General features: G+C 43.9%; 1 protein-coding gene across 1 annotated transcript; it reads right to left on the bottom strand.

Annotated features, from left to right (window-relative positions):
- Positions 1-289: 289 nt before the first annotated feature.
- LOC132659336 (RING finger protein 223) lies at positions 290-1,493 on the bottom strand. Its single transcript, XM_060411343.1, has one exon. It carries the CDS (start codon positions 1,316-1,318, stop codon positions 290-292), a length of 1,029 nt encoding a protein of 342 aa, XP_060267326.1. The 5' UTR covers positions 1,319-1,493.
- Positions 1,494-24,058: the final 22,565 nt, after the last annotated feature.

Here is a 24,058-nt window from a genome sequence, read left to right on the forward strand (position 1 = left end):
GGATGAGGACGGTGCATGGAGGGGGCTGACCTTGAACAGTCCACAGAGACGTAACTCCCCACCAGCATCCCTGCCTCTTCGGTTTCCCTCTCTGGCCCAGCACGAAGTGGACGGTAAAGGGCAGAGAGGCGGAAAACCGAGGCTCCTCAGTGGCCGGGTGGCGAAGGGGTGAGCGTCTGAGGCCCAAGGGGAGAGGGCGGAGAAGCTCGATCGCACGGGACCAGAGGCCCCCTCCACTAGGGCCACGCGGGGCTGGAGGTGCGCGAGGGAGGCCAGGCGTGCGGCCCCGCTACGTGCCGCTCCTCCGCGCGCCGCTCGCCGCTGCCACCGCCCGCGCCCTCGGCCCGCCACCGCCCCCGGCCGAGCCCGGGGCCGCGCCCTCGGGCCGGTACTTGAGCCAGCAGATGATCCAAGTGATGACGACCGAGAAGAGCGCCAGGATGCTGGCCACCGACAGGCAGATGGGCCCCACGGGCGAGGGCGAGGGCGAGCCGGCTGCGGGGGCTGCACCAGAGGGCGCCCCGCCCCCCGAGGGGGCCCCGCCGCCGCCGCCGCCGCCGTAGTGGTTGACGAAGATGAGGCCGGTGAAGAGCAGCACCACCATGGAGAGGAAGGAGAAGACAACGCACACGCAGCCGGCGGTGAGCGCGGCGCGCTTGCAGTTCTGGCAGCTCTCGTAGTTGCCCGGCGCGCGCAGGCCGGCGCGGGCGCGTGGTCCTCCGGCGGAGTCCTCGGAGGACGGCTGCGGCGGCGGCGGGGCCGTGGCCTCGGCGGCCGACGGGACCGAAGTGGGCGCTGGGCGGCGCGCGGGCAGCGGCGGGAGGCGGTCCTGGGGCAGCGGGTCGTGCGCGGCGCGGAGGGCCAGCGGAAAGGCCTCGGCGAGCTTAGTGTTGTTGGGCAGGCCGTGCACGCGGCTGTCGGGCAGCGGCGTGCGGTGGCGGCACACAGGGCAGGCGATGGCGCCGGGCGGGCCGTGCCAGGGCGGCGGGCGCGGCGTGCGCTCAGGCGCGGCGGCGGCGGCGGCAGCGGCGGCGCGGAGCTGCAGCTGGCTCAGGCACTCCTGGCAGAAGGTGTGCAGGCACGCCAGCAGCTTGGGCGCGCGCCGGTCTGCGTCGAAGTAGTTGTAGCAGATTTTGCACTCGTAGTCCTCGAGCGGAGGGAGGCCGGGGACCGTCACCGCTGCGCTCCGGGCCCCCGCCTCCCCGCCGTCCCGGGCTCGCCCCGCGGTGCCCCCGGTTCCAGGAGAGCTCCCGGGACTGCTGGTTGGGCTCCGATCGCCGCAGCCGCCGCCGCCGCTGTCGCTCGCCGGCTCTGCCATGGCATGATCCGCCCCTCATCGGGGGCAAGGTGAGGCGCCTTGCTCCCCCTGCACCGCCGTCTCGGCTCCGGGCGGGGAGGAGGCGCTTCTGCCGCCCCCGACCGGCTGCTGTCGCCTGGCGGGGGAGGCACCGCTGGCTGTGCCGGGCGGGGGCGCAGCGGCGGCCGCCTCCCCCGCATCCCCCCCCTCCACTACCCCGAGGAGGCGCGGGCGTCGCGGTCCCTCCCAGTCCCCAGGAGCCTCTCTGCCCAGTCCCCCTTGGACCTCTCAAGGCGACTTCCCTTGCCAATTTGGATGTCGGAATTGAGAGTTGTGGGCGGGTGGGAAGTTGGAGGGGGAGCGATGCGGGAATGAAATTTGGGGTGCGGCTGCTTAAGAACCAGAAGCCAGTGCAACACCCTCCTCATATTCGGAGGGGTAGTGGGAAACCTGGTTCTCCTTTTTCCTTCTCCTCTCTCACGCGCCCCCTCCCGCTACATCCTTGCTGTTTCGTGTTTATCCTCCGGAGTTAGGGGCTACGACCCTGGTGGAGCCTCCTCTCCCCAGCCCCCTCCAGGAGCTCACCGGTGATGTAATACGGGACCCGCGCTGGGAGAGGAAGCGGCAGACTCCGCGGTGGCGGCAGCTGAGGTTCTTGTCCTTCATGAAAACCGTGATCTCGCTTCTCCGTCCAAGGGCGAAAGCTAGTCATCACCAAACCGTTTACACTTTCCGCTTTTATTAGCAAAGCCCAGGCGGCCCTGCAGCGTTCTTCTCAGGGTGGAAGCCGAGAGATGGCATTTTCCTTTTAACCATCTAGAGGAAAATTTGGGAGCTGAAAAGTACGTTTTCCTCCCCTGAAATATCGCTTCCTGAAGGAGGCATGAAGACACCGACTCGCTGATTTCCTAACGTTGACCCTTAGGGATGGAGGTCGCTACTTGGTGGCTGTGCATATGTTTACAGACCAGAAAGGGGAAACGTTATTGGCACAGAGGTTCACAGAATTTCAAGGTCCAGCTTAAATCTACCCCTGGCATCACTCCCCACCGTGGTCGACTTAAACTTTTAACACACACATGCAGAGAGCTGAAAACACCATGAGTAACAGGAGAGGGATCTTCTTGATGTTATTAATTAAAACCAAGCGAAGCCCATGTGAGCAGGTTAGCAAGAAGCAGCACTTCCTGAAGGAACGCTCAGCAGGGTAGGAATGGAGGATGGGCATCTGAGGGATGATGTTTAGATATTCCTAATAAGAAAGTTCTGTTCCTCTATTTCTCCAGGTTGGTCCTCACTCTATGAAGAGAAAACCTCCCCAGCCCCAGCAGGGAAGGGAAAGGAGAGAGCTCTCTGGGTTCCCATGAGATGAGAATGTTCCCACTTTCTCTCTGGATTCTCTGCAGCAGAAAGCAAGATACCCCAGGGGATATTTGTGGAAAGGATGAATGAATGAGAATCAAGCTGAAGGAAGAGAGAAGCTGAAGGAAAGGAAGATACCAAGAAATCACCAATGTACAGACCAAAGTTGGAATTGTCATAAATAACTGTCAGGTTTCTATGACACTTGAAAATAAATAGACCTTTTACTCTATGTGAATAGTGAATGTGATTGATATGGTAAATCACATGATAGATTTAGGTGATTTTGAGAGACCTTAGGTGAGGCTCATTAAAAACCATGAGTTTTCCATTTCCTTGTTTTAAATTTTACTGTAAATTAAAAAAAATTATATTAAAAAAAAGTGTATCATTTTGTGATGGAGGCTGTGACAAACAGAGGGCAGGGTAATGAACATCAGAAGAAGACCCTAGTCTGGCCTTGGAATAGTACAGTTTCACAAACCAACCTATTGTGGACAGAGTTAAGGTCCTGTCCTCTTCCTGTCCTCTCCTCTCTTTCCCTCCTTTACCTGTTTGATTGTGAAAAGCCTTTGAAATTGCATGTACAGCACAATTTTAAACTGGTTCTTCTAAATATTTTAAGCCCTGAGCAGCCCTAAGCCGAGAAGATAGATAATGCTGATATAGGGGGAAATTTTTTTTTTTTTTAATGTATTTATAGTTTTGACTGTGCTGGGTCTTGGTTGCTGCGAGGGCTTTTCTCTAGTTTCAGAGAGTGGGGACTAGTCTCTAGTTGCAGTGGGCAGGCTTTACTTGTTGTGGAGCAGGGGCTGTAGGTCATGCAGGCTTCAGTAGCTGCAATATGTTGCTCAGTAGTTGCTGCACATGGGTTTCTAGAACACAGGCTCAAGAGTTGTGGTGCACGGATTAGTTGTTCCTGGCCTGTGGGATTTTTTTGGTTCAGGGATCAAACCCGTGTCTCCTACACTGGCAGGCAGATTCTTTACCACTGAGCCACCAGGGAAGCCCAAGAAATAAATTTTTAAACAGGGCATGGGCAGAAGAGAAATTCAGAAACATGAGGGGCTTGTGTGCATTTAGGTCCTTGTCCATCCCACCCACCCAGTTCCTAAGACACTGGCAACCTCCGTGCCAAAGGGGACTGAAAGTGTTCCGAAGAAGATCTACACATTTACATGTGGTGTGCATTTGGACAAAACATTTAAGATTTCAAAATGTCACTCTATTATGCATTCTCACCACTGAGTGAAAGAACTGAGGAATGGAGCATGTGGCTCCACCAGGGTTTCTCAGCCTCAGCTGTTGACATTTTGAGCTGGAGAATTCTTTGCTGGGGGTGCTGGTGTGTGCATTGTCAGATGTTTTGCAGCATCTCTGGCCTCCATGCACTTGATGTTAGTAGCAACCCTTTCCAGCGGTGACAACCAAAAATGTCCCATCGGGGCATAATCACCCCTGGTTGAGGATTTACACAATAGCCACTGGTTTGGTTAAAATGAAACCAAAAGCAGAACATTTCCCAAGTATTAACTGTGCAAGGAAAGTCGTCAGCATTACTAGTCAAAGTAATTAGCTAACAGTTATGGTCTCCTATAGCTCATGGTACTTAGATACCACCGCACTCTTTGAGAAGACCAGGCTTGGATTTTTTCAGTAATATATTCTGTTGATGGGGTCATAATCAACTGCCAACTGCCAGAATTTGGGTTAAGACTGGAATTTACTCTATTTGACTAGTTTTTTTTTTTTTTTTTAAACCAGCGTTTCCAGTTATTTCATATCCTGCTAATGCTAAGTCACTTCAGTCGTGTCCGACTCTGTGTGACCCCATAGATGGCAGCCCATCAGGCTCCCCGTCCCTGGGATTCTCCAGGCCAAGAATACTGGAGTGGGTAACCATTTCCTTCTCCAATGCATGAAAATGAAAAGTGAAAGTGAAGTTGCTCAGTCATGCCCGACTCTTAGCGACCCCATGGATTGCAACCTACCAGGCTTCTCTGTCCATGGGATTTTCCAGGCAAGAGTACTGGAGTGGAGTGCCATTGCCTTCTCCGATTTTATATCCTAGTACCAGTCATTCACTTTTAGGACTCCCAGGGTGTGACATGGGGTTTTGATCCATGGAATGAGAAACTATTGATGAAGAGTATGAGTTTGCATGACACAGACCACAGGCATCTTCTCTTACAGACTGTAAAGCCCAGTGCTCACAGTGTTACCTGCAGCAGCGTGTAGTGAAGTCTGGTCCTTCAAGCAGGAGTTTCCACTGCAGTGAAAGATCTGTTGAAAGAGGTCTTATGTCAGAAACAAGGAACTCATTTATATTAGGATTTGAATTGACTTTGCAAGAATCCTGGTCATGCCTTGAATATATTAGACACTTAGTATTTGCTGAGTCATTTTCTTTTTGAGGACCTGAGAAAATGTGAGGCAACAGTGGTTTCAGGTAATCTCCTGTATATATTCCCTCCATATAAATAGAGCCTATATTTAAGTTTTGGGGGCAGCTATCTCACAAAGGACTTAGTGGGGAACAGAGAGTGGGGATTGACTGCTCTGGGTCTGAATTTGAGATCTGTTCTTCACCTTCTGTATAGTGTTGGATTGCTAGCTAGCTTCTCTGTGCCTGTTTTCTGAACTGTAAAATGGGCATAAGAATAGTTACCGCCTAAGTCTGTTGTGAAGAGTGAACATGATGTACACATAACATACACAGAGTTCCCAGCCCCTGTTAATACTTACTATTTATGGTCAAGAGTTTCTATTCCTAACCTCAATAATTTTCTCAAATGCCCTGTGACAGAGGCCCAGAGGATTTGTGTCACCACTCCAAGGTGACCCAGCCAAAAGAGGTAGAGTGGTCCAACTCTTCCATTATTTCAAAGGTAGAGATACAGGTAGGATCCCTGTCAGAAGGACCAGGTAGGAGGCCTGACCTGTGAATCTCACCATGCATTATTGATCTGTCAGCTGAAATAAATAAAGCCCTGCATGAAATAGGAGGACAAAGTGAAATTTCATTGGTAATATTGGAAGAATAAATGTATAGATGGATAACGCCACTCAGAAGCAACTAGGAAATGAGTCAATCAAACAGTTGACATTTTCAAATACAAACTGGGTTGATTCAATCTGACATTTATTGAAGTACTATTCTGGAAGGCATTATGGCTGTGTGATAAGATAAGCTGACTTCCAGAAACCGGGAGTTTAATAGAGGATATTACACCGATGTGCAAAACCAGGAGACAAAATGAAGCAGGTCTGTGGTCCAGTTACAAGTCTGGTGAGAACGACGAGTGAGAAGTTATTTCTGCTGTGGGATGAGGGAAATTTCTGCAGACTCATGTTCAGTGAACTGGGGATTTAAGGAAGAGGCAGAGAAAAAGACTGTCAAGGCAGCAGCAGGGAAAGCGTACAGTACATGCTGAAGGCATTGGAAGTAGCCTGCTTCAGCAGTTACTTGCTGTCCAGGAAAGCTCAGAACCATAGTAGCAAGGCTGGACTTAATTTTGTAGACAACTGGACATACCACGTCAGGGCCTGGCAGGAGTACCCATGGGAGTGTGGGGTGGACAAGAATTGGAATTGTCTTCATCAAGAGAAAGCATAACAATTAACATAACTTTAGGAGCTAGAACTCTTTGCCGTATATTGCAAAGATAAAATTAAGAGTATTCATGCAATAAAACTATTATATGACCGAACAATTCCACTCCTGAGTATATATCCAAAAAACCCCCAAAACCATTCATTTTAAAAGATACAAGCATTTCGATGTTCATAGCACCATTTTTCACAATTGTCAAGATATGGGAGCAGCCTAAATGTTCATTAACAGATGAATGGATAAAGAAGAAGTGGCATATAGAGAAGAATCTGTGGTCTACAGTCCATGGAGTCGCAGAGTCAGACACGACTGAAGCAACTTAGCTAGCACGCATGCACCCTTGATATGATGTGTTGACAATGGCACTTTCCATGATATTCCTCTCAAAAATCCATAATCCATTTAATCATGGAATAAAACACAAAGCAAATCCCAATAGGAGGACATTCTACAAAATAGCTAACCAATACCACTCAGAACTGCTAAGATCATCAAAAAGAGGGAAAGTCTAAGAAATAGTCACAGCCAAAAGGAGCCTAGGCAGACAGGATGACTAATGTGGTATGATATCCTGGAGGAGAGACTGGAACCAAAACAGAGACATTAGGTAAAGAGTGAGAACATATGAATAAGGCATGGACTTGAGTGAATAATCATGTATCAATGTTGGCTAATAAGAGAAATGTGGCATATTAATGAAAGATATTAATAATAGATGGAACAGTGTGGAGCAGATGGGAATTCTCTGTGTTATCTTTGCAATTTTTCTGTAAATCTAAAGCTATTCTGGAATTAAATGTTTATCTTTTAATGTGATCAATTTATGGGGGTTTGCAATCACAAGCCACCAAAATTCCCTGGGATAAGGCATATCAGCTCACTGTGCATTTTTTTCAAGTAAAATCCATTAAACAAACTTGAAAAAAATGTTCTAGGAAAATATCTGAAAATCAATCAGAAAATATCTGATTTATTGCATTAGGGTATCTTAATACTTATTATAATAGGCAAATGATGCTGATTTTTAAATATGTATAGAAATAGTGCAATTACTTTAAAGAAACTTCAGAAAAGAGAGTTATGTCCCAAAACTTTGGCATAACTATTCCTATCACTAAATTTATTCTTATAAGCAAATGTTTTTACATATTTGGGGTAATAATGCACATAACTTGCTTCACTTCAATTTGATTTATTCATTCAAATTACTATTTATGGTGTCTACTATGTGTCAGACAGTGTTTTTGAGGCTGGTGATATAAAACAGACAGTGAACAAAACAAAATGCTTGTCTTCATGGAGCTTGTAGTCACGTGTATGTGTGATATAAAAAAATAAACGAAAGTATTTAATAGTAAAATGACTACTGGAAATTTCCTAGTTTTTCCTACATGACTGTAAATTCCAGAAAAGTCATGTACCGAAATTCCAGGTTTTTCCAGTGGTCATGTATAGATGTGAGAGCTGGACCATAAGGAAGGCTGAGTGCTGAGGACCTGCTGCTTTTGAACTATGTGAGACTGAGAGTCCCTTGGACAGCAAGGAGATCAAATCAGTCAATCCTAAAGGAAATCAAGCCTAAATATTCATTGGAAGGACTGATGCTCCAATCCTTTGGCCACCTGATGGAAAAGACCCTGATTCTGGGAAAGATTGAGGGCAAGAGGAGAAGGGGGAGACAGAGGATGAGATGGCTGGATAGCATCACCGACTCAATGGACATGAGTCTGAGCAAACTCCAGGAGATAGTGAAGGACAAGGAATCCTGGTGTGCTGCAGTACATGGGGCAGCAGAGAGTCGGACATGACTAAGTGACTGAACAACAACAATAATATGAAAGTAAGTCTAAAGTCCTACAAAGAAAAATGTAGCAAGATAGGAAGACAGGGTGTGTTGGACTGTGGAATGGATGGTTTGTTTTTTTTGAATAAGGTGGCCAGGAAGGCACATCTAATAAAGTAACATGTGAACAAAGAACTTAAGGAAGTGAAGCACAGAATCATGTGGGTCTTCAAAGGAAGAATACCCTAAGGAGTGAATTGCATGTGCAAATGTCCTGCGGTGGGAACATAGTCCATGCATTCCAGGAACAGCCAGGAAGCCAATGGCAGAACAGAGTGAGCTAGGGGAAAGGACAAGATAGGAGGCCACAGAGGAGGTCAGGGTAGGGATGATCTGGACTTGTTAGAGTAAAAATGAGAATCCATTGAAGGGTTTTGAGCAGAGAAGTACATAATCGATTTAGGTCTGAAAAGAATCACAGTTATTGATGTGTGAAGAATAGCTTAGAGGGAGCAAATTTAGAAGCAGCAAACCTGGGAAGGGGGCTCTGGCTAAAGAGGCTAGAGAGAAAACAGTGCTTGGATTGGGTGAGACTTGTTGGATTCTGTATGTGAAGGTAAGGCCAGCAGGATTGGTGTGGGGAGAGAAGGAAAAAGCATTTTTCAAGGCTTTTGTCCTGAATCCCCAAACCCCAAACTTATATATATAAGTTTGACTGACTCAATGGACATGAGTTTGGGTAAATTCTGGGAGTTGGTGATGGACAGGGAGGCCTGGCATGCTGCAATTCATGGGATCACAAAGAGTTGGACACGACTGAGCGACTGAACTGAACTGAACTGAATTTCCTTAAGCATTCTTCCATCAGTGGATATTTGGGTAAAATATTTGGCTACTACAAATCATATGGCAATTAAAATTTTCATCATATAGCCTTTTCCATATTTTGGATTAATTCTCCAAGGCTGATTCTCAGAAATTTTGTAGGCCATCATCCTCAAAAAATATTTTACAAAATACTATTAGCTGGTGACTTCACATCCTATTAAGCATAAAGCCTTTAAACAATTGGTGTTCTTTATTAAAGAACACATTTTTATCACCCAGGCAAATACTTTTATTCTGTTAACATTCATGTTTATGAAGGAATAAAAAATTTTTAAGAATTTATTTTTTCTCTTCAAGAAGATCATTGTAGGTGTTAAAATCATTCCTCTACCTATTGCTTGTTTTAATTTTGTTTCACTATCAGTTTTAAAAAAAAGAATAAGTAGGTCAATTTTATACTTCATGTAATTAATTTATCCCATTTCCTCACAGGTGTTCTTGTTTCACTGGACTTTGATGTTTCCGTACTTGTTGCTACTTTATGTTCTGATGGTCTGTCATGCCTCCCGGGGACTATTAGAAATTGCTCTTGAAATTTTTCAGTATTTTATAAGTGTAATTATTAGAGGTGCCACCAAAAGAGGAAAGCCAGAGGTTCCAGTTGTTGGTAATCCTGTGTATTTGTTATCACTTATACAAAGCTGTGAAGTGTTTAATGCCCCAGAGCTTATACCAGGTGGCAGGTTGATTGGCGCTACCATTGGGTTCTGTGTCAGCGGACAGTCACTAAGGCCAATCAAGTGTCTGCATACCAGAGCTAAACAGAATCAAGTCTAAACAAGTTTGGAGACATGTAAGAAGCTCACAAACTCTGGTGTCTTGACATTTTTTTATATAAGAAACTTGAAAAATGGCTTTTATGCTCTTAAATTTGCCAATTTTTGAAGCATTATTTTGCAATGCCTTGATTTTTCTATTTCCATTTTATGATCAGTGTGCTAATACAGAACACAAAGGTCCAAATTGCTTACCCAGGGCCATCTGGTAAGTTTAGCTAAAATCAAAAGCTGTATTCCTTCCGAAGCTTTTAGGGGGAAGCTCATTCCCTTGCCTTTTCTAGCTTCTAGAGGCTGCTGGCATTCTATGGCTCGGGGCCACATCACTCTGAGTTGACATCCCTTTCTACCCTGACTCTGATCCTCTTGTCTCCCTCTTAAGGACCCTAACCTAGGGATTAGGATGTGTACAGCTTTAGGGGCCATTGTTCTCTTGGCCACAGCCGCTCTGTAGCCCCCTCAAAGCTGCTCACAGTTGGTGACTGGCCCTTAGGTTGCAGCTGTCCCAGGCCCTCCATAGCTGCAAAAAGGCTGAGGGCTCAGTATCCTTTCTGGCCCTCCAGTGGGTTGCTATTCACCAGTCGGAAACTATCAGAAAATATAAAATAATGTAAAAGCAGATTTCTTGTCAGAGAAACTGCCAATACCTGTATTTATTTTCCTGACAACTTTCTCCTGTGGCCGAATCTCCTTTGCTGCCTGAAGCACTGAGGAATTAATACACGCACTCAGCCCCCTCCCCTGACTCCTTCCCTGACCCGGAGATCAGCCCTCCACCCCTGACTAATGGGGATTCATGTATCCCAGCTCCCTCTCCCCTTGAGTGAGTTGATTCTGAGGCATGTGTCTTCTCTCTGCTCTCAGAGTCTCCCCATCAGAATTTAGCCCCAGCCAGAGCGATGGCTGGATTGACAGTGCACCCTTCAGTGGCTATCTTTCCTTCCCTGCTTCCTATTCCTTCTCCCCTACTGCTGGGTCCTTGGGAATCACCTCTTTTCTCAAGGTCTGTTTCTGGGGAAACCCAAGTTAAGATGTGGGGACAATCTTGGAAATGGAGAGAGCAAATACATTCAGATACATTTGCAAAACTTTTTTTCCATATTTATTTAGTTATTTGGCTTCACTTGGTCTTAGTTACAGCAGGATCATTTACTTATAGCATGTGGGATCTAGTTCCCTGACCAGAGACCAAACCCAGGTCCCCTGCCCTGGGAAGCCAGATTCTTAGCCACAGGACAACCAGGGAAATCCTGCAAAACCTTTGCTTGTTGAACCACTCTTGAAGTAAAATCTGGAGTTGGGAGGTAATAGTAGCTTATTTTAGCATGAAGGTTTGTGTGCCATTTTCAGAGTGTATCCTGGGAAGATTCCAAACCCAGAGAAGGGAGTAAAATGGTGCTGGGGCAGATCAGTGCAGAGAGGCTCAGACATACCTCATCCCACCACCAGTTGCTTGATGCTCCAAAGAGTTCCAGGATTGCATGTGGAACATCCTGAGCCCTGGGTGGGGTGCAGAAGTCAGTTCAGAGGGAGATCCTGGTTCAGAGGGGGAGGAGGCAGGTAGACTTCAAGAGCAGAAATCACAGCAGCACAGCATTAGGTGCACCAAGAGCCAAGGTCAGATGACAGTCACCTGAGCAGGGGCCAGGAAGGACCCTCTCGCTCTTTCCCACCTCTTGCCTCTGCTTTCCTTGAATCCATGTGCCATTCAGAGTGAAAGGAAGAGAACCAGAATCCCAAAATGACTGAACCGTTACCCCCATAAAAGGTGATGTTTAAAAGTGGAAGAGAGGTGACTGAGTTACGAAAATAAGTTTGTTCTTTTGCTTTTAATTAAAAAAGAAAGAAAGGAAAACATCTTAAAGAAGAAGAACAGTAGAAGTTTTCTTATGCAATTTGACTTTGTCCAAGCAATGGTCAGTTAATCAGAAAAAGAAAAGAAAAATGGGGAAGGGGATGCTTATAAATTCGGGGCATAAAATATTGCACCTAGCATTAGAGAAGGTATTTCATTTCCCATTATTTGTTTTAACTGTGGTCCGCCATTCATTCATATGGCACCATGAGACCAGCCATAGGAAACAATAGGTTAATTGGATAATGTGGAGTAACATACACCTGTTAACGACAACAAATGTATTTTCCAACCCTCACAGGTGTGTGCAAGTGTTTCCCAGAGCGGCTGTGCTTTTATGGCTCTAAGGAAGCAGGAGGGTGAGTACCATCTTGGAAAAGAGAGGGACTCGTGAGGAGAGTGGGCTTCCCAGGTGGCGCTAGTGGTAAAGAACCCTCCTGCCAGTGCAGGAGATGCGGGTTTGATCCCTGTATAGGGAAGAGCCCCTGGAGGAAGGCATGGCAACCCACTTCAGTATTCTTGCTTGGAGAAACCCACAGACAGAGGAGCCTGGCAGGCTATAGTCCATAGGGTTGCAAAGAGTCAGACACAACTGAAGCACCTAGCGCACACACACGGATGTATGAGGAGCACTAGCCCTACCTGGGAGGGGTTTGAAGGGAGAAGGGCTCCGAAAGAGTAAGGCGTCACACAGGCGTGCTGCGTCGTGGCTCCCTCCTTTCTCCTTCCCCTGCCAGTGAATCCGTGCAGGCGAGGTGGAACCCCAGAACTTAATAGGCAATATGAAGGGCTTATTGTTGATTTGTTTGTTATAATAATAGCAGTGGGGTTAGGGGAAATGTTCTTATCTGCTATAAATATATCCTGAAGGATTACTGGCATCTATAATCTTGAATGGCTCCCAGAGATTAAAGTGGGGGCAATTTTAGCCTCATACATTTTCCCTGGTGAGGAGAGGCTCTGTCTCCAAAACCTGTATCTCTTTGAAAAGATCTGAGCAACAAAAAGATTGAGCCTTCCAAGCCAACTCACTGCAGGCTCACTTCTAAAAAGCAGTTGCTTACCCTGTTATCACTTGGCAACCTTTGTACAGCAAAGGCAAGGTAAACCGGACATGCAGGAAACGTACTTTTCTCCAAAAGGTTGGGACCGTTTCCATCAACTCTGTATGGTGGATAGAGAAAAAAGTTTTCCACTTACAAAAGTCTGCCCTTTGATTAGATGCTATTTAAAAAAAAATACTTAGGTAGCAAATGCGTTAAAGCTTTCTCTTGGAGCTACGGATCTTCTTTGAAGAACAAAAGTAAGGTACAGTATTTTTATTTTATTTATTTATTTATTTTCACAGAACACAGCCAGTTTTATTTGCCATACTGCTCTGGAGACAGGCAGGCTCACTTTAACACACTGTCCTCTTGGGCTGCTTCTGCCAGTTCTCTCTCAATGAGCCTCTGCTCATCCGGCTTCTTTTTCTTCTCAGCTGCTATACTCCTCTCCTCTTCTGCCTGGGTTTTCAGGTAATGGTAGCACTCAGTGCTGTAGGCCGCCCGCCGAGAAACACACTTAAGAGCAATGGCTGAGCTTGATGACCCGAGATGGACCTGCACGGGCAGAGCCATCTTGTCCGTGACCTTCGCACCGAAGGACAATCCGGACGGAGGAGGATGACACAAGTGCCCAGAAAAGTGTATGGTTTTGTTTGTTTTTTGACTTGGAAAATAACTTTATTTTGTTTGGGACAGTGGACAGGGGTGTAGTATCAGAACTTCTGGAACTTCTTGGTGCCGGCAGCCTTGGTAACCTTGAACACATTGGAGCGCACTGTCTTGCTTGGGGTCGTAGTTCTGGACACCATTTCTGTTGCTGTTGCTGCTGCTGCTGCTAAGTCACTTCAGTCATGTCCGACTCTGTGCGACCCCATAGACGGCAGCCCACCAGGCTCCCCCTTCCCTGGAATTCTCCAGGCAAGAACACTGGAGTGGGTTGCCATTTCCTTCTCCAATGCATGAAAGTGAAAAGTGAAAGTGAAGTCTCTCAAACGTGTCCAACCCTTAGCGACCCTATGGACTGCAGCCTACCAGGCTCCTCCGTCCATGGGATTTTCCAGGCAAGAGTACTGGAGTGGGGTGCCATTGCCTTCTCCATCGAGGTGAGGGGAAAGGTGCACTTGTACTTTTGGATGTTCGGAGGTAGTCTCGGCTGATGACAGGGTCCTCTGCATCTTCATCTTGGTCACCATACCAGATAGGATCTGCCCTCGGAGATATTACCAGTAAAGGTAATTAAGATATTATTTTTAATATTTTTAAAATTTTAATTTAATTTAATATTATATTTACTATTTTAATATTATTTTAATATTAATATATTATTATTAAGATATTAAGAGGTATAAAGATATTACCAGCACTTCTTGTCAATCTAGGTGCCCTCCATGGCCTTCTTCAGTGTCTTGAAGCCCAAACCAATATTTTTGTAGTATTGCAGGAGCTTTTCCTTGCCAGTTTCCCCTAAGCAGGACCATCTTCTTATTTTGAAAGAATGATCGGTTGCTTTTGGTACCTACGCTCAGTCTGAATTTCCACCATCTTCACTGCAAAAAAGGTTAAAAAAGGGGGGGTGAGTAAAAGGGGTACAATATTTTTAATAAGAAAGGCAGCTTCTTGGATGCCGCAAATAGGAGTAAATAATGCAGCAATCATATTCCATTTTTCAGTAAGGTTTGTTCTGGCCTTCTATTATAGCAGAGCACAGTGAGCCCAAGCCCTTAACCCGTTGCTCTGGGTCATTACTCATCCCTGTTACCATGCAATGGGTCCTGCTCAGCCAGTGGACACTGCAGCAGTGGGCCCCGCCCACAAGTGACCAACTGTTAAGGAATTCTAGTTAGTGAGGGGAATCAGACCACAGTGGAGTAGTGGTTGTGCGATGAAGAGTCAGGTAAGAGGCGAATCCTGGCTTCTCCTGGAAGCCCTCCAGCTCACCCCGCCTTAGACCAGCAGGTGAGCTTGGTGGGGGCCCAGAGAACAGGCTGGGAACCGTGTCCTGCAGAGCTCCAGAGCCCTCACTAAGGCCTTCCACTAGCCTCCGCCCAGGCCTTGAGGCAGTGGTGAACCTCTCCCCTGTCCCTGTCGCAGTGACCTAATAGTAGTGGCAGTCTGCCTGGGTCACAGTCTGTGGGACCTGGTCTCTCCCCTTTGGGTGACCTGAGGAGCCTGAGGGCCAGTTGGGTTGGGCACCTGGCTCCCTCAGAGGTGACAGCTGGGCAGAGTCTGGGGACCTAACCCTGAGTGCACTGGCAGCTGAGCTCTGCCTCCTTTTAGCTAGGACTGGGACCTTGGAGGGTGAAAGTTGTACTTTGGAACCTTGCCCTTTCTTGTCAGGATAGAGAATAACATTCATTTGGTAGAGATTTACAGGAACATCATTACCTGCCCCAGGACCTGACTTCAAGAGCAAAGGATCTGACCACCAGGAAGTTTACAACAGTTAGCCATGTTCCTCCCTCACCTTTTGCTTTTAAAAGATCTTTGCTAAAAGTTTTCAGTAACTTTGTGCCTCTTAGGGCATGAGCCTCCCATCTCCTTGCATGGCCCTGTAATAAAACTTTCTCTGTTCCAAACTCCAACATTTTAGTTTTGTGTGACCTCACCATGCATCAGGCACATGAACTTGTGGTTTTGGTAGCACTATCACAGCAGTGAATCCCCAGACTCTAAAGACTACCTGAAAGTTGTGAAATACTAAAGGCATTGGAGTTTCCAACCTAATACCAGGACTGTCTTAAGCTCTAGAGAGTGTAAAGGCCAAAGATGGTATGTGCTAAGTTGCTTCAGTCGTGTCCGTTTCTTTGTGACTCTATGGACTGTAGCCCACCAGGCTCCTCTGTCCATGGGATTCTCCAGGCAAGAACACTGGAGTGGGTTGCCATGCCCTCCTCCAGGGGATCTTCCCAACTCAAGGACTGAACCCCTGTCTCTTATGTCTCCTGAATTGTCAGGTGGCTTCTTTATCCCTAGCACCACCTGGGAAGCCCCCAAAGATGGTATAAGTCTATACATAAAATAACCATCCCTTCAACTGAAAAAGAAGATGCTGTAGGTACTCATGGACTCAAGGGGGGTGAGGAGAAGGCCTAACCTCTGAGCGTCTCTTGAATACTTTGCAAAGATCTTTGTAGTGAAAGGTTTCCCAGACGTGTGTGAGTCAGGCAAGTCCTTGATGTGTTTAATCACCAATAGCAAAATTTGAAATCAAAGGGAATTTCAAATAAAAACATTTCAGACCCATTGTGAAATTCTCACTCTTCAGCTCTCTTGTTTTCTGTTCATAATCTCTTAAGTATTCTGGCTTCAAGAGGAATTTATTTAAAGAACTGCATTTGATCAGAACAAAGGTGAACAGGAGAAGTATTAGAAGGTATGGATGTAAATATCCTCAGCTCATCTTTGAATATCTCCAGGACAGTCTGCTTTTATTTATAGTAAAAAAAAACACACATAAAAATTGTCATCTTAACCATTTTCAAGTGTATAGTTCAGTAGCTTTCAATATATTCATATTGCTTTGAAACAGAACTCCAGAAGTTTTTCATCTTGCAAAACTGAAACCTTATACCCATTAAACAACCCCCTTCCCCCCTCCTCCTTGCCCCTGGTAACAACCGTTTTACCTTTTTTTTATGTATAGTTGATGTGCAATATTATATAAGTTACAGGTGTACAATATAGCGATTCACAATTTTTAAAGGTATACTCCATTTATAGTTATTATAAGACATTGGCTGTATTCCTCACATTGTACAAGATGTCCTTATAGCTTATTTTATATATACAATTTGTGCATCTTAATCCTCTACCCCTATATTGCTCTTCCCACTTTTATATCTACAGTGATAACCACTAGTTTGTTCTCTGTATCTGTAAGACTGTTCCTTTTTCAGTATTCATTTTTTTGTTGTATTTTTTTAGATTCCACATATAAGTGGTATCATAGAGTATTTTTCTTTCTGTGTCTGACTAATTTCACTTAGAATAATATCCTCCAAGTCCATCCATGTTGCTGCAAATGGCAAAATTTCATTGTTTTGTGGCTGAGTAGTAGTGCATTGTGTCTATATACACCATATCTTCTTTATCCATTCATTTGTTGATGGACACTTAGATTGCTTCCGTATCTTGGCAGTTGTATATAATGCTGCTATGGACATTGGGGTACATGTATCTTTTTGAATTAGTGTTTTTGTTCTCAGATACCTACTCAGGAGTATCGTAGTTCTGATTTCAGCTTTTGGAGAAATTCTTATACTGTTTTTCCACATGACTGCACTAATTTACATTTCTACCAACATTTATATTTACATTCCCAGTGTATAAGGGTCTCTTTTCTCCACATCTTCATTTGTGTTCTTTTCAATGATAGCCATTCTGACAGATATGAGGTGATTTCCCTTTGCGGTTTTGATTTGTATTTCCCTGATGGTTAATAATGTTGAGCATCTTTTCATGTGCCTGTTGGCATCTGTATGTCTTCTTTGGAGAAATGTCTGTTCAGGTATTTTGCCCATCTTTTAATCAGGTTGTTTGCTGTTTTTGATGTTGAGTTGTATGAGCTGTTTATATATTTTGGATATTAAGTACTTGTTGATCATATCATTGGTAAATATTTTCTCCCATTCACTAGATTACCTTTTTGTTTCATCAGTGGTTTCCTTTGCTATGCAAAAGATTTTAATTAAGTCCCATTTTTTTATTTTTGTTTTTATTTTCTTTGCTTTGGAAGACAGATCTAAAAGAATACTGCTATGATTTATGTCAAAGAGTGTTCTGCCTGTTTTCTTCTGGGAATTTTATGGCTTCCAATCTTTCATTTAGGTCTTTAATCCATTTTGAGTTTATTTTCATATATGGTATTAAAGAATGCTCTAAGTTTATTCTTTTACATACAGTGTCCAGTTTTTTTTCCAGCACACTTATGGAAAGACTGTTTTTTCTCCATTACATGTCCTTGCTTCCTTTCATAGAGTAATTCATGGTGAGTGCTTGGGTTCATTTCTGGGCTCTCTATTTTGTTCCACTTATCTGGGTTTCTGTTTTTCTGCTAGTACCATACTGTTTTGATGACTGTATCTTTGTAGTATAGTCTGAAGTCAGGGAGTATGATTCTTCCAGCTCTGTTTTTCTTTCTCAAGATTGTTGTTGTAGAAGTTCTTTATATACACAGGATATTAATTCCTTTTCAAATATATGAATTGCAAATATTTACTCCATTATAGGTTGCCTTTTCACTTTATGGTTGTGTCATTAGGTTTGATGTAGTCTCATTTGCCTACTGGGACTTTCCAGGTGGCTCTAGTGGTAAAGAACCCACCTGCCAATGCAGAAGACCTGAGAGAAACAGGTTCGATCCCTGAGTCAGGAAGATTCACTGAAAGAGGGCATGGCAACCCACTCCAATATTCTTGGTTGGAGAATCCCTTGGACAGAGGAGCCTGGTAGGCTATATAGTCCATAGGGTCACACAGAGTCAGACAGGACTGAAGCAATCTTGCACACACACACATTTGCCTATTATGCTTTGGTTGCCTGTACTTTGGGTATCACATCCAAAAAATTATTACCACATTCAATCTCATGAAACTTTCCCCCTTCTTCTCCTAGGAGTTGTACAGGTCTCATGTTTAGAGCTTTAATCCATTTTGATTTAATTTCGTATATGGTGTAAGATGAGAGTCCAACTTCATTCTTTTGTATGTGCATATCCAATTTTCCTAACACCATTTGTTGAAAAGACTGTTCTTTCCCCACTGGGTGACCTTGGTATCTTTGTCAAAGATAATTTGGCTATATATGAGTTGACTTATTTCTGGGTTCTTTATTCTATTCCATTGGTCTACTTGTTTGTCTACTACCACCAAGCTTTTATTACTGTAGCTTTGTAATATTTTCTGAAATTAAGACCCATGGGACTTCCATCTTTGTTCTTATTTTTCAAAATCATTTGGTTATCCAGGGTGCTTTTAGATTCCATATGAAATTTAGAATGAATTATCTAATTTCTTCAAAAATGCCAATGGGATTTGATAGAGATTGCATTGACAGTCACTGTTCTTTAATATTAATAAATGTAGTGGAAAAATCTCAAAAAAGTAGTGAAAGTACTGAGGCAGCAGATAGAAGCTTCATAACTAAAAGCTTGTATAGTTGTTTCTTAACCTCTTTTTAAAAGAAAACTACCACAGAGGAAAATTATGAGAGCAAATACATCTGTCTTAGTTCATCTTTTTCTCGTAAACAAATAGTTTGAATGGTCCCAGTAGAAAGAAATGAGATAATCAATCGATTCCTTTGAACATGGTGGTCATAATAATAATAATAGTTTTTATCATAGTATCATATAACTCATTTAATTTTTATATTCTATAAAGCATTTACATCCCATTAACTCCCTTTATTTTAGACCAAAGCAGGATTTTTCAGGGTTATAGCCCATTTTCCTCATTACAAAAAAGGTTTGTGTGATCAAATAATTTGGGCAGCACTGCAAACTACATTCTTCTATACCTTGCACTGAGAGATTCAAACTCCAAGAAGACTTACTGTTGTGTATACCAGTGTTAACCAAACTTTTATGGCTCCAATTTTCTTCTTAGTAAACCAATTGATATCCTGTGAATCTAAGATATGACCAAAGACACTTGGAGCAGAGAATTTAAATGAGCAGTTTTTAAATGATGTTTTGTAAATACCGAGATTGTTTGAAGTGGTGCAGGAAATACGATGCATAGGACAAAAGAGCATACCTGTCATTGTAAGGATTGATTTCTCCCTAAGCTATAGGGGTAAATCCCTTACCTATAAGCTGCGAAGCTGTGAGTGAGATTCAGCATGCACAGAGACCCGAGTGTGTTTGTAATAGCTTCCATAAGCTTTTTGCATCATCTACATGAAACCACGTACCATTCTATTTGCAGCAATGCCCTTGCTGAGAAAGAAGAAATGGATTCTGAGGTTATATTGAGCCAAGCCAGACTGGCTCTGTTAGACAAGATCTGCTTAATCACCGCTTCCCATGACAATGATTTTGTAGTATTTCCTATAGAGGGAAATAAAAGATAAATCACCCTTCGTCTAGCATGGTTAATCATAATTGATTGTTTATATATTTCTCTCCCTGTCCATGATGTACCCTTCTCCCTAATTTCTTTTAAAGAACAGCTTCTTCCAAAACACTGTTAGAGATCAAAAACCTTTAAATGATGTATGATTTATCCGTCTGGCCACACAGATTCCTACACAGTCACTAAATCCATCAACAGTACATTTGCTGACTTAATAATAAGCAGATTTGGTTTTCAGGAGACCAAGGCAGCTTAAAGGACAAGTTTATTAGGTTTTATCACATCCACCACCAGCATGCAGGGGCAAGGTGCTCACTTCAACTGAGGGGCAGATCTACGGGCCTGAAGCTCATACAGATTTGGAGGCCCTTTTTTATTAAAAAAATTCAAATTATTAGATAGGAAATTAAATATTCATTTAGAATTATAAACAAACACAATAACAGCAACACATTTAAAGCCGGCAAATTCTGAAGAGATCTCAAACTGTAGAAAATAACATTTTTTGATAATTCAGTTCAGTTGCTCAGTCATGTTTGACTCTTTGCGACCCCATGAATTGCAGCACACCAGGCCTCCCTGTCCGTCACCACCTATCAGAGCCTACCCAAACTCATGTCCATTGAGTCGGTGATGCTATCCAACCATCTCATCCTCTGTCATCCCCTTCTCCTCCTGCCCTCAATCTTTCCCAGCATCAGGGTCTTTTCAGATGAGTCAGCTCTTCACAACAGGTGGCCAAAGTATTGGAGTTTCAGCTTCAGCATCAGTCCTTCCAGTGAACACTCAGGACTGATCTCCTTTAGGATGGACTGGTTGGATCTCCTTGCAGTCCAAGGGACTCTCAAGAGTCTTCTCCAACACCACAGTTCAAAACATCAATTCTTTGGTGCTCAGCTTTCTTTATAGTCCAACTCTCACATCAATATATGACTACTGGAAAAACCACAGCCTTGACTAGATGGATCTTTGTTAGCAAAGTAATGTCTCTGCTTTATAATATGCTGTCTAGGTTGGTCATAACTTTCCTTCCAAGGAGTAAGCATCTTTTAATTTCATGGCTGCAATCACCATCTGCTGTGATTTTGGAGCCCAAAAAATAAAGTCAGCCACTGTTTTCTCTGTTTCTCCATCTGTTTGCCATGAAGTGATGGGATGAGATGCCATTATCTTAGTTTTCTGAATGTTGAGCTTTAAGCCAACTTTTTCACTTTCCTCTTTCACTTTTATCAAGAGGCTCTTTAGTTCCTCTTCACTTTCTGCCATAAGGGTGGTGTCATCTGCATATCTGAGGTGATTGATATTTCTCCCGGCAATCGTGATTCCAGCTTGTGTTTCTTCCAGTCCAGCGTTTCTCATGATGTACTCTGCATATAAGTTAAATAAGCCGAGTGACAATATACAGCCTTGACGTACTCCTTTTCCTATTTGGAACCAGTCTGTTGTTCCATGTCCAGTTCTAACTGTTGCTTCCTGACCTGCATATAGGTTTACTCAAGAGGCAGGTCAGGTGGTCTGTATTCCCATCTCTTTCAGAGTTTTCCACAGTTTATTGTGATCCACACAGTCAAAGGCTTTGGCATAGTCAATAATTGGCTATCTGATATAACAAATAAAAGCACTGCCTGCATGTTTGGTGACCTCTTCTTAGGACAATGGTTTTGCTGCACTTTCTACCTAGAGAACAGGAGGAATCAGTTTCCCTCTAGCATGGTGGATCAAATGAATTTTTACTTTTTAGCCACCCCATGAGGCATGTAGGATCTTAGTTCCATGACCAGGGGCTGAACCTATGGCCCCTGTATTGGAAGCTTGGAATCTTAACCATTGGACTACTAGGGAAGTCCTCAAATAATGTTTGGGGTTTTTTTAATGATTTATGGAATGGGAAGCTTTCTCTTAGCTTCACCACGTATTATTGGTATTGTTATTGGTATGTATGTTTTTAGGATTGTTGTCAATTTTAAGAAAACTTCACTCAGGTGTCTTTCATATATGAGCTGTAAGATGTCAAGATATTTCAGAGGTTTGTTGCAGGAACGAATCTCAAGTACTATTTGAATTGACAACATTCACTAACCAGCTTCTCTTTTATTCCTGATATTGTGTCATATTATGAAGGTCATGTCCGGCCCTGAACTTTCATTTTTCAAGGTGGAGTATGTTGGTATAGAAGGTGGTGGGACCATTCCTAAAATTTGTTCTTGTACTGGGACAGCTAACCGTAACTAAACCATACATGCAAGAGGCTGTGGACCGCATAAATATTACACTTAACCAAAACTATATGTAATCTCATCAGCTTCCTTAGTCAGGGTCCAAAAATACCATGGGCTCCTCCCATACCACCCAGCACAAGGGGAAATATGACTGATTAGAAGTCAAAGTGGAAAGAGACAGTGGTCCCAACCATTTGCGATTAAAATATTGTACTCCTTAAATTTCAAAAGCCCAGATGGTCACAGAAGCACTTACAAGTTCAAGTATGGAGCCCTGAAACTTAAGCTGTATTAGTTTCATGGTAAATCCACTTCTCAATTTTCTTCCACTCAATTTTTTTTCCCACCAGAGCTACTGCTGTTTCTTTAGGAAGGTTGTGTGTTTGCTTCTTGAACTTAAGGACCAGATCTTAAAAAATATAATGCAAACAAACAAGACACATGTATCCAACTGTTTTCCAGCTGACCAATTTATTGCTTTTAATAGAACAATTACTTGGCATTGTGCAGATCAGTGGCTTTTAAATCTGGCACTAGATTAAAACTATCCCCATAGCTTTGAAAAAAGATACTTTCCTTGGCCACAAACCCAGAAATTCTGATTCTGTAGACCTACATTGAGGCCCAGTAATCTCCAATTTTTAAGTCTCCCAGTTTATTCTAATGTGCTGCCAAATTTGAGAACCACTGATGTAGACAAACTATTTGGATGAATGCCTATGCCACCGAAGTTCCACAGAAATAAACAAAGGGTAAACTTATAAAGAGGTTTTTTATTTGGTGTAAGCAAGAGTGTTGAGTTCTCCATCATATCCGCTGTATCAGCAATTAGTAAGGAGGTTATGAGAGGATTTGTATTAGCCCAGGCTTTTTTGGGCGGGAAATAGAAAAACTAATTTCCAGTGAGTTTAGACAAAAAAAGAAACTTATTGGCTCTTGAGGCTGAAAAGCCTATTTCAGGCATGGCTGGACTGAGGTTTAAAATAGCCTACACAGAGCAATTCCCATGGAGAGAAAGCACCCTTTCAATAATATCTGTTTTGGAGTAGAGTTTTATTGCCATGGTTGAGTTGAGTGTCCATTTCTAACATCATCACTACATCCAGGTTGGCTGAGTGTCCAGACTTGGCCCACAAGACCACCTCAGGCACACAAGGGTTGGTTAGCCTCCACCCATGTGACCTGAACAAGAGGGTGGTTATTCCTTTAGGGCAGGGGTCCCCAGCCTCCAGGATCTAATGCCTGATGATCTGAGGAGCTGATGTAATAATAATAGAAATAAAGTGCAGTGCTCTTAAATTATCCTGAAACTATCCCCCCACCCCCAACTCCGGTCCATGGCAAAACTGTCTTCCATGGAACCAGTCCCTCGTGCCAAAAAGGATGGGGACCACTGCCCTAAGGCAAATCAGGGTTGCAGGCAGAAACAACTGATGAATGGGTGGCGGGCTCAAAGACCTCTCAAACCACTTCCAACTGGGGGCAGACTCACTTTGTCTTTGCTGAATTCTCTGACCTGCCCAGCCCCTGGTGTCATGCATTTCTGATGCTCTGCTCCTGACAACTAGGGTGGGGGCTATGGAACCTGTGTGGTGATCTGCTGGTTTCTACCTACTTTTTGGGTGAGGTTCCTGCAGGCAATGTTGAAACAAAGCAGGTCGTGAATCAAATAAGGCTCAGTAGAGAGAGTGTGTCAAGGTGCAAAGCCAAGGAAGGCAGAAGTTGAAAAGGGGATGTTTCTAAATGCTTGGCTCAGTGGATCCTAAAATCATTCTTGAGAAGAAGCAAGATGGCTGAAGCCATCTACAAAGCCATTTCCCATAGCCATTGTAGGGCCCGGCATAGCTAATCAGAAGCTCAGCTTACCAGATCTGTTTAGCCACAATAAGGTAGGTGTTTGCATTTAACTATCACAGATCTGACCTGCCTCTTGAGAAACCCATCTGCAGGTCAGGAAGCAACAGTTAGAACTGGACATGGAACAACAGACTGGTTCCAAATAGGAAAAAGAGTATGTCAAGGCTGTATATTGTCACCCTGCTTATTTAACTTATACACAGAGTACATCATGAGAAACGCTGGGCTGGAAGAAGCACAAGCTGGAATCAAGATTTCCGGGAGAAATATCAAGAACCTCAGATATGCA

Source organism: Ovis aries, chromosome 2, assembly GCF_016772045.2.
Source record: "Ovis aries strain OAR_USU_Benz2616 breed Rambouillet chromosome 2, ARS-UI_Ramb_v3.0, whole genome shotgun sequence".
Classification (NCBI taxonomy): Eukaryota; Metazoa; Chordata; class Mammalia; order Artiodactyla; family Bovidae; genus Ovis; species Ovis aries.

Bases quoted from the DNA above. Each gene is read 5' to 3' on its own strand.
- LOC132659336 (XM_060411343.1), bottom strand. From the start codon at position 1,318: ATGGCAGAGCCGGCGAGCGACAGCGGCGGCGGCGGCTGCGGCGATCGG.